Below are 11,104 nucleotides of genomic sequence, written 5' to 3' on the forward strand. Positions count from 1 at the left end.
CCGACTTAAAAAGAGAAGGATCGACGTCCTTCTTTATTTTTATTATATATTTTTTTTTTCAATACATTGACGTAAATGTAAATAATGTATGATGATATTTTATTAGTTGTGTCAAACATATTTTTTTAACTAAGCGGTCCTAATTACTGAAAATAAATAATATAATTAATTTTGATGATGGTAAATAATGTAATTAAAAAAAGCAAAAGATCGCGTGTTTTGATACAAACTAATGATTTCATGCCTTTTTTACAATGTTTATTGGTATAGTGAAAAACAATACGTAATTTCATATACTTTTTTAGGTTTGTTTTCGTTTTCATCTCCCTCTACACCTTCACCAGACAATGACGAAAACGTCACAGAAGATGATGAAGACAAACTGTAAGTAAACATAATAATTATTATTATTACATTAGATTTCCATATTGAACAACAAACAACAACAGTCAACAGTCTCACGCGACAGTCTCCTGTCAAAGATTTTCATTGTAATATGAAACTTTGAATAGTTACGGGTCTCTGTAAAGAATTCACTATAGACGGCGCCACGGTTCGCTTGAACCGAATATCAAAAATTTCGATCTAACGGGTACATCGTTTCATTGCTTAATTGGCTAGAGCCACGGTCAGTCGGAGATGCAGGTTTGATCCCCGCTGGAACGGTCGATTTTTGGTATGAAATTAAAAAATGTTTAGAATTTCCTAATGTGTGGGTAACACAAAAATAAAATCGTACAAATTATTTAAATAATTCTTAAATTGCTAAAATTCTGTATTGTTTTCTCTACCATTTTTTGGGACTAAATTCAAAAACGACCATTATTTTACATTTTTAGTTTTTCATACAACTATTCAAAATAAATAAACAGACCTTATACATTACTAGCTGTGTACCCTTTGTGGGCGCGAGAAACTTTTGTGGGCTCATATACTACACTTTGCTGAAGATCGTGACATGACCAAATGCATAGTTTACGATTCTATAAAGAACATACAGATATACATTCCTTCTTTTCTTTATATTCCATATATATAATTTATGTGGCTTTAAATATTCTTTAATTTAGTCTTTATTTCGTAAAGCTAGGTCAGTTACTTTTGAAGAAATTGAAGATTTTCTGACCTACCCTTTTTCTTTCCGCTACTTGCATCCCAGTATATTGACATAATATTAAAAAGACTTTTAAATTTATTACAGTGATCGAAACGACGAAGAGAACGAACTGGACGGATCAGGGCAGCCTGAGAAGGTTGAAACCTCCGACCTGAAAGAAAGTAAGTATCTTCTTAACATCGACTTTTTCATAATATAAAGATGGCAAACAAGCATACAGTTCACCTGATTGTGAACAGATAGCGTAGCCAGCCTATAGACACCTACAACACCAATAGCAATCGCGTTACTGACCCTATCAACTTCCCTCTCGAGGGCCTCTTGCTACTTACTCACCACAGGAACAGATCACTACTTGACTACTTGGTAGCAGTAAGTCTCTTTAAGGTTGAGGTATTGACCTCTAAATTTTGAGGAAGATTATTACATTATGTGACCTACCTTCACACCATACTTGTACGTTAATACTAACTAAAATACTTGTAAAGGCATGAAGGTTCTACTTTCATACCAAGGATTCCTCATCAGTTATGAATCGATACAGTTTATATCGATACAGTATTGATTATTTATTTTAAGATTTTTATGCAAACAATTATGGTTAAGAAAATATTAATAACCTTTAAAATTATTAATTGGCAGTGCTATGACACCTTTTCCACCCTAAAGATGTTCCTTAATTTTCAATATTTCGTTGATAATTGATAAATGGTTAACTCTTAGATAAGTTTTTAAGTCTTGAAATTATTCAGCATTTTGACAACTGTATTGGCAATCGTGTAATAATATTTGGCAAATGTTACTAAAATATCATTAAGTTAGATTCACACTCTTCTGATTTAATTTGATACAAATTAATATTGGAGATATCGTCCTAAAAATATAATAGTGTAGTTTATTTAAATAATTTTGATATTTACATTTTACGATAACTTTTCAGCTGTCATGTACCGAATTCGGTTTACAAATTCTAAAATTGTTATTTAATTAACGTGCTTCACTCTTAATGTTCTATTAATTTACACATATTAAACTTGATGCTTGTATCAATGCCACTGTGTTGGATGGTATAGTTAATATATCGTATTTTTAGTATTCTCTATATATAATTTTGGACTAGAATAAATTCGTTTACATTCACATATGTTAGGTAGCTGGCCTGAACTGTATATAACATCTAAGTACTGATTAAACCGTAAAAATATTACAACAGTAAATGTATTACGCTTAGGGAGTAAACATAACTATCAACGACTTCACAGCCCCAAAACCTCCGATGAAAGAGCGTAGACACCAATGGATATAAATGTTACTACAAAAGTATGTAAGGAATTTTAATAAACCTTGAATCCGTTTGACTTTACAGAAACTCTTCGAGTGACTTTTGTCGTGATGGAACCTTACCAGTCGCAGTACTCCAACAGAGACTCGGCCGAGTTCCAAAATTTCTCCAAGTCTCTGGCGGAGGCTGTCAACTTAGTGTTCAGAGATCTGCCAGGAACACATAGAGCCAGTCTCGTGAGAATACAGTGAGTGGATAATTTTTTTTTTTTTAATGTATACTACGACTACTTTTCAAGTGCTAGACGAATATTTTATTAGAAGAATCAATTTGGATTTTTTTTTTGGAAAAAAATAAGACAAGGTTTACTTTGCGCCGAAAGTGAGTAAGACTAAGAGGACTAGATCAAAGGACTTAACCATACTCAATTTTTTTGCTGCTAGGATGGAAACAAGTGTAGAATCCATCTGGCGGTAAACTTATGGTGATAGTCAATACTGTACTATATTACTTGAGAATAGTATATATTGGATTTGATCTCCAATTGGTTGAGATGAAGTTTTTTTTGAAATACTGCAGATAATGAGCAAAAATTTCCTGTTTTTTCCAGTCTCGACAAATGCTGGTGTTATAAAAGTTATGAAATAAGGTTTAAAGTTGATCAGATTACGTTTATCTGTTATATCAGTTAACACCTAATACCGAGTACAAGAACAATCTATTTTCTACTTTCCTATAATTTTCTCAGTTAACAGGATCTGCGTGCGATCTATGAAACTACCTACTTTCTATCAGATAATTATTTGTTGTCAAAGAACATGTTTTAGATATTATCGGTATTAGATATGCAAAATTTTAAATTTGATTTGAGTAAGTTTTATTTTTTATTATTGCATAAGATAATCCATTATATTATAATTATAAATTACTCTTCATTACATCAGCTATCTGCCAGTGAAAGTCCCGTCAAAATCGGTCCAGCCGCTTCAGAGATTAGCCGGAACAAACAGACAGAAAGACGGACAAAAATTAAAAAAAAATGTTATTTATCCATATGCATTTAGAAAAAAGCAGTTATTTTAATATTACAAAGAGACACTAAAATTTTATATATACAGATGTTTTAAACTAAATAAAAACCGTTTATTATAATATCTTACAGATCACGGCCCACTGACGAATTCTCTTGCAAGGTCACTCTAGACATAGTAACGACAGGTACTGAAGATACAGACAGAATTGCAAAAATATTACGAGATTACATCAGAAATAAACGAACCCTGGGAACTGCGGCTGTCAATGACGAGGACTTCACCTCGGCTGTTATTGATCCAGGTTTGAATGGCTAACTGACTTTTAACTAATAATACCAATAACTAATAGTCTTTAAGATATTGATGGGTAGTGGATGTTCTTAGTTGTAGCGGTACCTACTAAAAGACTTGGATTGTGGTAAATTCTGTTGGAATAGATTATATTATTATTTATTTTAAATAACGTAACGTATTTTGTGTCATGTCTTTTTAATATGACAATAACATTGTAAATATACAGGACCAGACATGTTGTTACTTATCATTGCTTTGTCGTAAAGACTATCTTTGCTACTACTAATTAAAAGTAATTAAATGTATATTAATTTTCGTAAGGGCCTGTTTTACCGGTGGTAAATAACACTATTAGAGGGATTGCGGAGTCCAGCAGATAAAACTTTATGCAACATTTTTATTTTTCACCATCGAATTCTATTAGATTTATATTCTCAAATATGAATTAAAATTGTAGTTTAATAATGGAGAAGAAGCAGGTCATAATGATTGAGACGTTGGATGAGCTAAACCAAAAGCTGGCCGGCCTAAACGAGTCCTCCTGACGGGTCGGTCTCGGTATGAACTTGGACAAAACGAAAGTTATGTTTAACAACCAAGTCATACCGAGGCCGGTGTCGGTCGATGGTAAACTTCTCGAGGCTATTCAGGATTATATTTACCTAGGTCATATCATCCAACTAGACCGCAACAACTTCGAGAAGGAGGCCGATTGGAGGATTTAGTTGGGCTACGCGGCATTTGGCAGGCTTCGTCGAGTCTTAACTTCGAAGATTCCGCAATGCTTGAAGACAAAAGTCTTCGAGCAATGCGTCCTTCCTGTATTAAAATACGGAGCCGAGACGTGGACATTGACGAAGGGACTGGTCCACAAGTTTAAGGTCACTCAACGTGCAATGGAACGGGCTATGCTTGGGGTTTCTCTCAAAGATAGGATTAAAAATGAGACTATACGCGAGAGAACGAAATTAACCGACATAGCCCACAGAATTGAGCAAATTTCAGTGGCAGTGGGCTGGTCATCTGTGTCGCAGGACCGACGGCCGTTGGAGCAGACGGGTCCTGGAGTGGAGACCGCGTCTTGGCAAACACAGTGTGGGACGTCCTCCGGCCTGTTGGACCGACATCTACGTAAAATTGCCGGTGTGGGCTGGATCAGTATTGCGGAAAACTGAGATATCTGGCGCGAACTTGGTGAGGCCTGTGTCCAGCAGTGGACTGCGATAGGCTGAACTGATGATTATGATGATGATGATGTCTTAATGGCCTCTTCTGCCACTCCCTAAGTCTATTAGTAACGTATGTACAGGATAAACTTTCCACAACCGGTGAAACTTGCTCTTAATATTAGTTTTTAAGGTCGTTAATTGTGATACATTCTTTGTCAATTATCCAACAAAGATTACGTATGAATAACGCATTAATAAAAACAAAGTAACACTTACCTATGTATATTAATATTTCTTAGAAAGTATATAAGGAAAATAATTATGATGCTTCTGCTATTTACTTTATACTTTTCCGGGTTTCAAATAAAGAAAAAACTTTACACCAAAAACGGAATTAGTCACTTTATATTAATTTTGTTTTAAAATTCAGTCTCGAAACGGTATAACCGATTGATCAAACTACAAACTAATTAATATTGTCCAATATAGTGTTGTTTTATTATTTTGTCTTACTTTTCGGTCATTTTTATTTATTTACTTTTATTTTATTGTACACCACAACTAAATTTTAAACATTAAACATATTAAAGACAGTTACAGACTGTGAAGCACAATGATGGCCTTATGGCTATCTAGGCATTTCTTCCAAACAACCCAAATTACCCATTTTATTTTATTTTTTCAGTATTATATATATATATATATATATATAATATATGGGTATGGGCTGTCTGGATGAAATGGCTAATTAGCCATAAGTCCGCCCATTGTATTTCACTGTCTGTAACTATCTTTATACTTTGTTTGTAATATATTTGTGGTGTAAAATAAAGTATATGTGTATATGTATATAATATATATATTCTTTAATTTTAATTTTTAACACAATTTTTTGGCACACAACTCTTATATCATTATGTAACTTTTTTATAAAAGTTACCAATAAGTTTGTTCTTATATGTAAATCAATTTGGTTAGGTACTGCTAAGTACCTAAGCTATTATATCTAAATTATATATTTGTATATTTATTTGTGCTTAGATTTATTTCTTCGTTATTTTTAATTTTGTTTTTTAATTTATTTTAAATCTTGGCTGTAGGATTTAACAGTCCGTCGGATGCGTGTTTCGTTGATGAGATCAGATGCGCCGATGACGGTAGATGTCTGCCTGCTTCTATGCGCTGCAATGGAAATAACGACTGCTCTGATGGTTCCGATGAAGTTGACTGCCCCTTCGGTAGTTTTATTTTTTATTTTTTACATTACTTTTATTTTTCCACTAGTTTATTTAATTTATTTTATACTACTCGTGTAAGTGAATAACGATATTTTTTGTTTTCTATTTTTTTTAATATGTTTTTTTTTTATTTCTCTAGACGAAAAACTTGATAATACTGATGATCAGAATCAAGTAGATGAAAACATAGATAATGAAAATATAAATAACGTTGATCAGGATAATGACGATCAGACTGATGATCAGAATAATGAAGATGACAGTTTAATAGTACCGTTTTTCACAACCACTACGTACAAACCAGTAGAGGCACCCGTAAGTGAACGACGTGAAAGCTACCAGCCTAGTGAATCGCCATCTGGTAAGTACATTCAAACGGCTTCAACGAGAGATATTAGTTGAGTCTACGAATACTTAGATGAATGCAATTAAACAATACAATAGACTGTTCTAACGTTACTATAAACAACAGGAGTCTCAACATTTTTGCTTTTGGGATTCAGAATACTGAAGCTGGATGTTAAAGTTTCATTTTCTTTATTTTGTTTTTGATTTAGTTTTTTTTTTATTTTGCTAAAGGTGTGATCCCAGATGATTCACTTATAATCGGCGAAACAACAGAAACAGCAACGGACAATCCTGATGAAGATCAGCGACAAGATACTAGTGAGCATGTCATATATTACAAATATAAATGATGAAAAGTATAGAGTAAAGGCAAATAGTAGAAAACTTAAAATAGATAAAGGATCTCTATTAACACTTAATCAATACAATTAAGTAGATTTTTAGTTCTATCCATTATGTTTTTAAATTTATAATTACTATCCCTTAACATAGATTTTTTAAATTACTTAAATATATTTGTAGGTATGTAGGACCAACTGAGTGAACTATCATGAGTTTTATTTTTGGTATTTATCATTTGTTGTTTTGTATTGTGTTGTTGGTACGTATAGTTTATAGATTAAAGATTTTGGAACTAAATTGCTGTTGAAGATGATTAGAAGTGTGAAAATGTGAGACGAAAATACCAATATTGCGTTTAAAGAGAAGTGTCGATATGCTAGAATTTTAAGGAGTGTACATAGCCTTTACGGGTATAAGGGTAAGGGTGTGCCCATTGTCTGTCTGAAAATCAATTTATTTTGTTTATATCCAAGGAATGTCAAACAAGTTTGCGAGTCCGCATGTTGGTTAGCGGGTAAAGTAGTTTATGGATGCCTGCAACACCAGGGACATTACATGTACGTTGCTGGCCCTATCCCTTCCGAGGAACTCTGGCTCCCTTACTAATCACAGGACACAACACTGTGTGAGAGCAGTATTATGGTCTTCTCAAATAATATATTTCCGTGAAATCGGTACATCCATTAAAATTTAGGAGATAGCACACATAAGAAAATACAGTCAAGTTGAGAATGTCTATCTTTTTTTGAAGTATTTTTTAAAGTAATATTTTGCCAACAGACTGCCCTGCTGGTGAGCTACGCTGCGATGAGACGAGGTGTATCAGTAGCAGTGCTCGTTGTAATGGATTCCAGGAATGCGATGACGGTTCTGACGAAGAAGGCTGTCCTGGTAAGTAGCAGTAATAATAATAAAAAATAGTGTTCATACAATGTTATTACATATATATCTTGTAAATAGTTAAAATACTGATACTTAATATAATATAACTGGCGTTGATATTTGATGGTTTCGCGACTCAACTTCTATGAAATTTGGTAAATTTTTTTGTCAATATACCTAATGTACTTCAAATTACTAAACGTCAAATGGCGTTTTACTAAGAATAGTTGGGATGTCAGATGGAGCTGTCAATTTTGTTATAATTTGGCATAATATATTTCGTATATAGTTATATCTAGTCAAAACGAAATTTAAAACCATGTTTTAGTAGTTTACAACAAATTTTATAGTAGACAGAGTGACGATGTATATATATCAAACAATTTCAAAATAAATTCTAATCAAGTAGAGAAGCAATTTTGATTATTTCTGTTAATTATTTATTCTGAATGTTGTTTTTGCTGACAAGTATTTTCGAGAAGATACTCAATAATTTTTTGGACATGTGTAATTTAAAAAAAATTAAAAATAATAAAAATTTAGCTACTTCATTTAATTTTTAGTATATTCTACAACTTAAAAATTGACTGTTACAAGGCTATCTTTAGATTGTTATTATAATGTTTGGAAAATCTTTCCTTAAAAATGATTATGAGCCTGTGTACATTCGTACCGATATGTTTAAATGACTGTTCGATGTAAACCCCTTCAAAGTGGTGTGCAATAAAGTATATTCTAGTCCATTGTTTTCTATAAGAATCAAAATTTAGAGTTAAAGTTCGTGAACGTGTGATTGTTTAGATAACGTCTTTCAGTTTCTAGCAAAGCAATTAGAATTTTTCTAAATATGTATTAAATATGTACGTTATGAATCACGTTGTATCAATGAGAATATCTGTTTCTTATAATATAAGATGATCTCTAACTTTGAGGTTTGTATTTAGAAATAGCAATGTTTTTTCCAGTCAGTCTTAAAATTTGTGTTATTTGAATCAGCCCGTAACGTTCCAATACTAGGGCAGAGGCCTTTTTTCCATGTAGGTGAAGAGTATGTTTATTTTAAAAATATATAGATATACAAATATATATAGTACTATTTAATAATGCCAGTATGTATAATTTAATATTGATAGCCTTGTAACACAACAATCTTTAAACAATAGCAATTGCTAATCGTAGACATACTCATATTCACTTCTGAAGGAAAAGGGACATAAGCTTAATTTGACGCCCTGATTTGTTTAGTGTTTTGTTTTCACAGGATTACTTTCGAATCTAATCATGCAAAATAATTATTATGTTTCCTTAATGACCACGCTTAAGGTAATTTTAAAAAATCTTCGAATTTATAATCCATATTAGTACTCATGAAGTCGAATTTTTTTTTTGTTTGACATTCAGTGAATACAATATTAATCTATAACTCTATAATCTATGCTCAATTTGATTGATGCGTGTGTGTCAAATACACGAAAAAAAAGTTATCCGTCAAAAATACATCTTTCGAACGACCGATGAGTTATAAATATTAACGCAACGAAAAGAAATCAAATCCTTTTCTTGAGTATTTTTTTTTTTTTATCTATCAATATTTCTTCAATAGCTCTATTACAAAAATTTAAAAGTAAATCTGGCATAGATTACACACGCTCAATCGATTTTAAGTGGTACATTCGTTAAACGTTTCTGTAGTATCTATATATTAGTATAAGGATCGTAATTTTGATATGAAACGTTCCACATGCATCAATGTAATCGCCTATTAAGAAATACGGAACTGATCAACCATCGAGAACTTGTAACGATACTTTAATTTTAAAAAGTAATAAGTCTTTTAAAGTTCTGTTTTATCCAAATATATTAAAGATTTAACTTTAATTCCGTTGATAAAATAATTTTACGTCTTAGTTACCTCTCTAGTTGTAAATAAATAAATTAGACGTTATTATATAAAGTATTTAACACTTAAAATAGATCTTGATACGTGACGAAAGAAATGTTAATTTTGTCAATATAGCAACACTGGACCTTTTGCGGGACCTAAGAAACAATTTTTAAATACATATATACACTGAATAGTTATTATATTTTATTAATACATATAATAAAATTGTTACTGGTCGTTTTTTTTTGTATATGAGAGATTTTCAAAAAAAGAATTGTTAAGCTTTAATTTTAATTCTGTTTTTACAACTGTGGATCTAAGTGTCGTGAGGTCTAACTTAGAATCTGTTGTAATTTACCTCATTCTTCATACACTGTCTAGTAGTGGATTACTGGATAAATAATTATAGTGACAGCAGTAATCGTAATTACATAATTTGGTTCATATACAATGAGCAACACAAAGAAAGCGCGGACGATATCATTTTTTTTTTGTATATATTTTTATCTATTTATTATAAAACATAATTGTATAACGTATATTTTTATTCTATTGATTTAGTATCTCTCTTCAATAAAAGAAAGTTAATTGAACTATGATAGTAATAGCACAACGTTATTATATAGTAATTACAATAATTAAAATAAATTATATTCACCCTACTGATAATAAATAAGATCATTGTCTTGTTTAGGATGTCGAGTGTTCCCTGAGAAAGATATTGGAGTATAGTAATTATAATAAATTAAGGTAGCAATTGAAATTTTCAATATGCTGCTTAACGGAATGAGAACATCGAAATATAACTACGGTGCTTGAGACGTAAATAGACAAAGACATTTGATACTCAAATGTAAATTTTATAAATTACATTATTACATTATCCTGCTCCGTTGTGAGTATGATTCTCAAAGCTTATATCGGAGACAATATCTATAGAAATAAATAAAATTGGAGTGTCTGTTTGTAATATTAAAATTACCGCTTTTTGTAATAAGAAGTAACTTAAGCTACTTTTATTTTAGATTTTTATTTTATTTTATAACTCTGCGAACTGAACAACAACTATTTTGTTAAAATCCACGAGGGCGAAGTCGCGGGCACAACTAGTAATAACTAATATAGTTCCTTACATTAAGTTACAAATAGATTGTAAATCTTGATGGCTACAATGTATAGTTTTTTATAGTTTAATGTTTCGCAATTATAAAATAATAGCAGTTGCCCAGGGGCCAAAATTGATAATATTTACAAAGAAGGGTTAAAATGGTGTATAATGATTATATTACAAGAATTTAAGACTTCTTATACGACGTTTATGATTCACCCTTAGTGCGCTAGATCTACCAGACTGCTTGCAGAGCTTCTCGATCACGCTTCATGGAACAGTCGTCCCTTAGGTTCTTCTCAAGCCATTTTTAAATAATTTCAGTGATACGAACTAATCTCTAATTGTACCAAACAGATTTACCGCAACACTTGAATACCTTTTTTTGTTACATGCGTAATCTCG

The 11,104-nt window shown here is 31.6% G+C and overlaps 1 protein-coding gene across 1 annotated transcript; it reads left to right on the forward strand.

Moving 5' to 3' along the window:
• Positions 1 to 2,494: 2,494 nt before the first annotated feature.
• LOC123668520 (very low-density lipoprotein receptor-like) lies at positions 2,495 to 10,323 on the forward strand. The gene is made up of 7 exons (XM_045602255.1): positions 2,495 to 2,646; positions 3,562 to 3,734; positions 5,997 to 6,134; positions 6,274 to 6,495; positions 6,714 to 6,800; positions 7,605 to 7,715; positions 10,286 to 10,323. Exons 1-7 carry the CDS (start codon positions 2,510 to 2,512, stop codon positions 10,321 to 10,323), a joined length of 906 nt encoding a protein of 301 aa, XP_045458211.1. The 5' UTR covers positions 2,495 to 2,509.
• The last annotated feature ends 781 nt before the right edge of the window (positions 10,324 to 11,104 follow it).

The sequence above is a fragment of the Melitaea cinxia genome, chromosome Z (genome assembly GCF_905220565.1).
Source record: "Melitaea cinxia chromosome Z, ilMelCinx1.1, whole genome shotgun sequence".
NCBI classification, from domain to species: domain Eukaryota; kingdom Metazoa; phylum Arthropoda; class Insecta; order Lepidoptera; family Nymphalidae; genus Melitaea; species Melitaea cinxia.

Excerpts from the sequence above, each read along its gene's own strand:
- LOC123668520 (XM_045602255.1), top strand. The coding sequence starts at position 2,510 with ATGGAACCTTACCAGTCGCAGTACTCCAACAGAGACTCGGCCGAGTTC. Across the intron at positions 6,135-6,273 it reads TGAAGTTGACTGCCCCTTCG|ACGAAAAACTTGATAATACT; the intron begins GTAGTTTTATTT and ends TTATTTCTCTAG. Across the intron at positions 6,496-6,713 it reads GCCTAGTGAATCGCCATCTG|GTGTGATCCCAGATGATTCA; the intron begins GTAAGTACATTC and ends ATTTTGCTAAAG.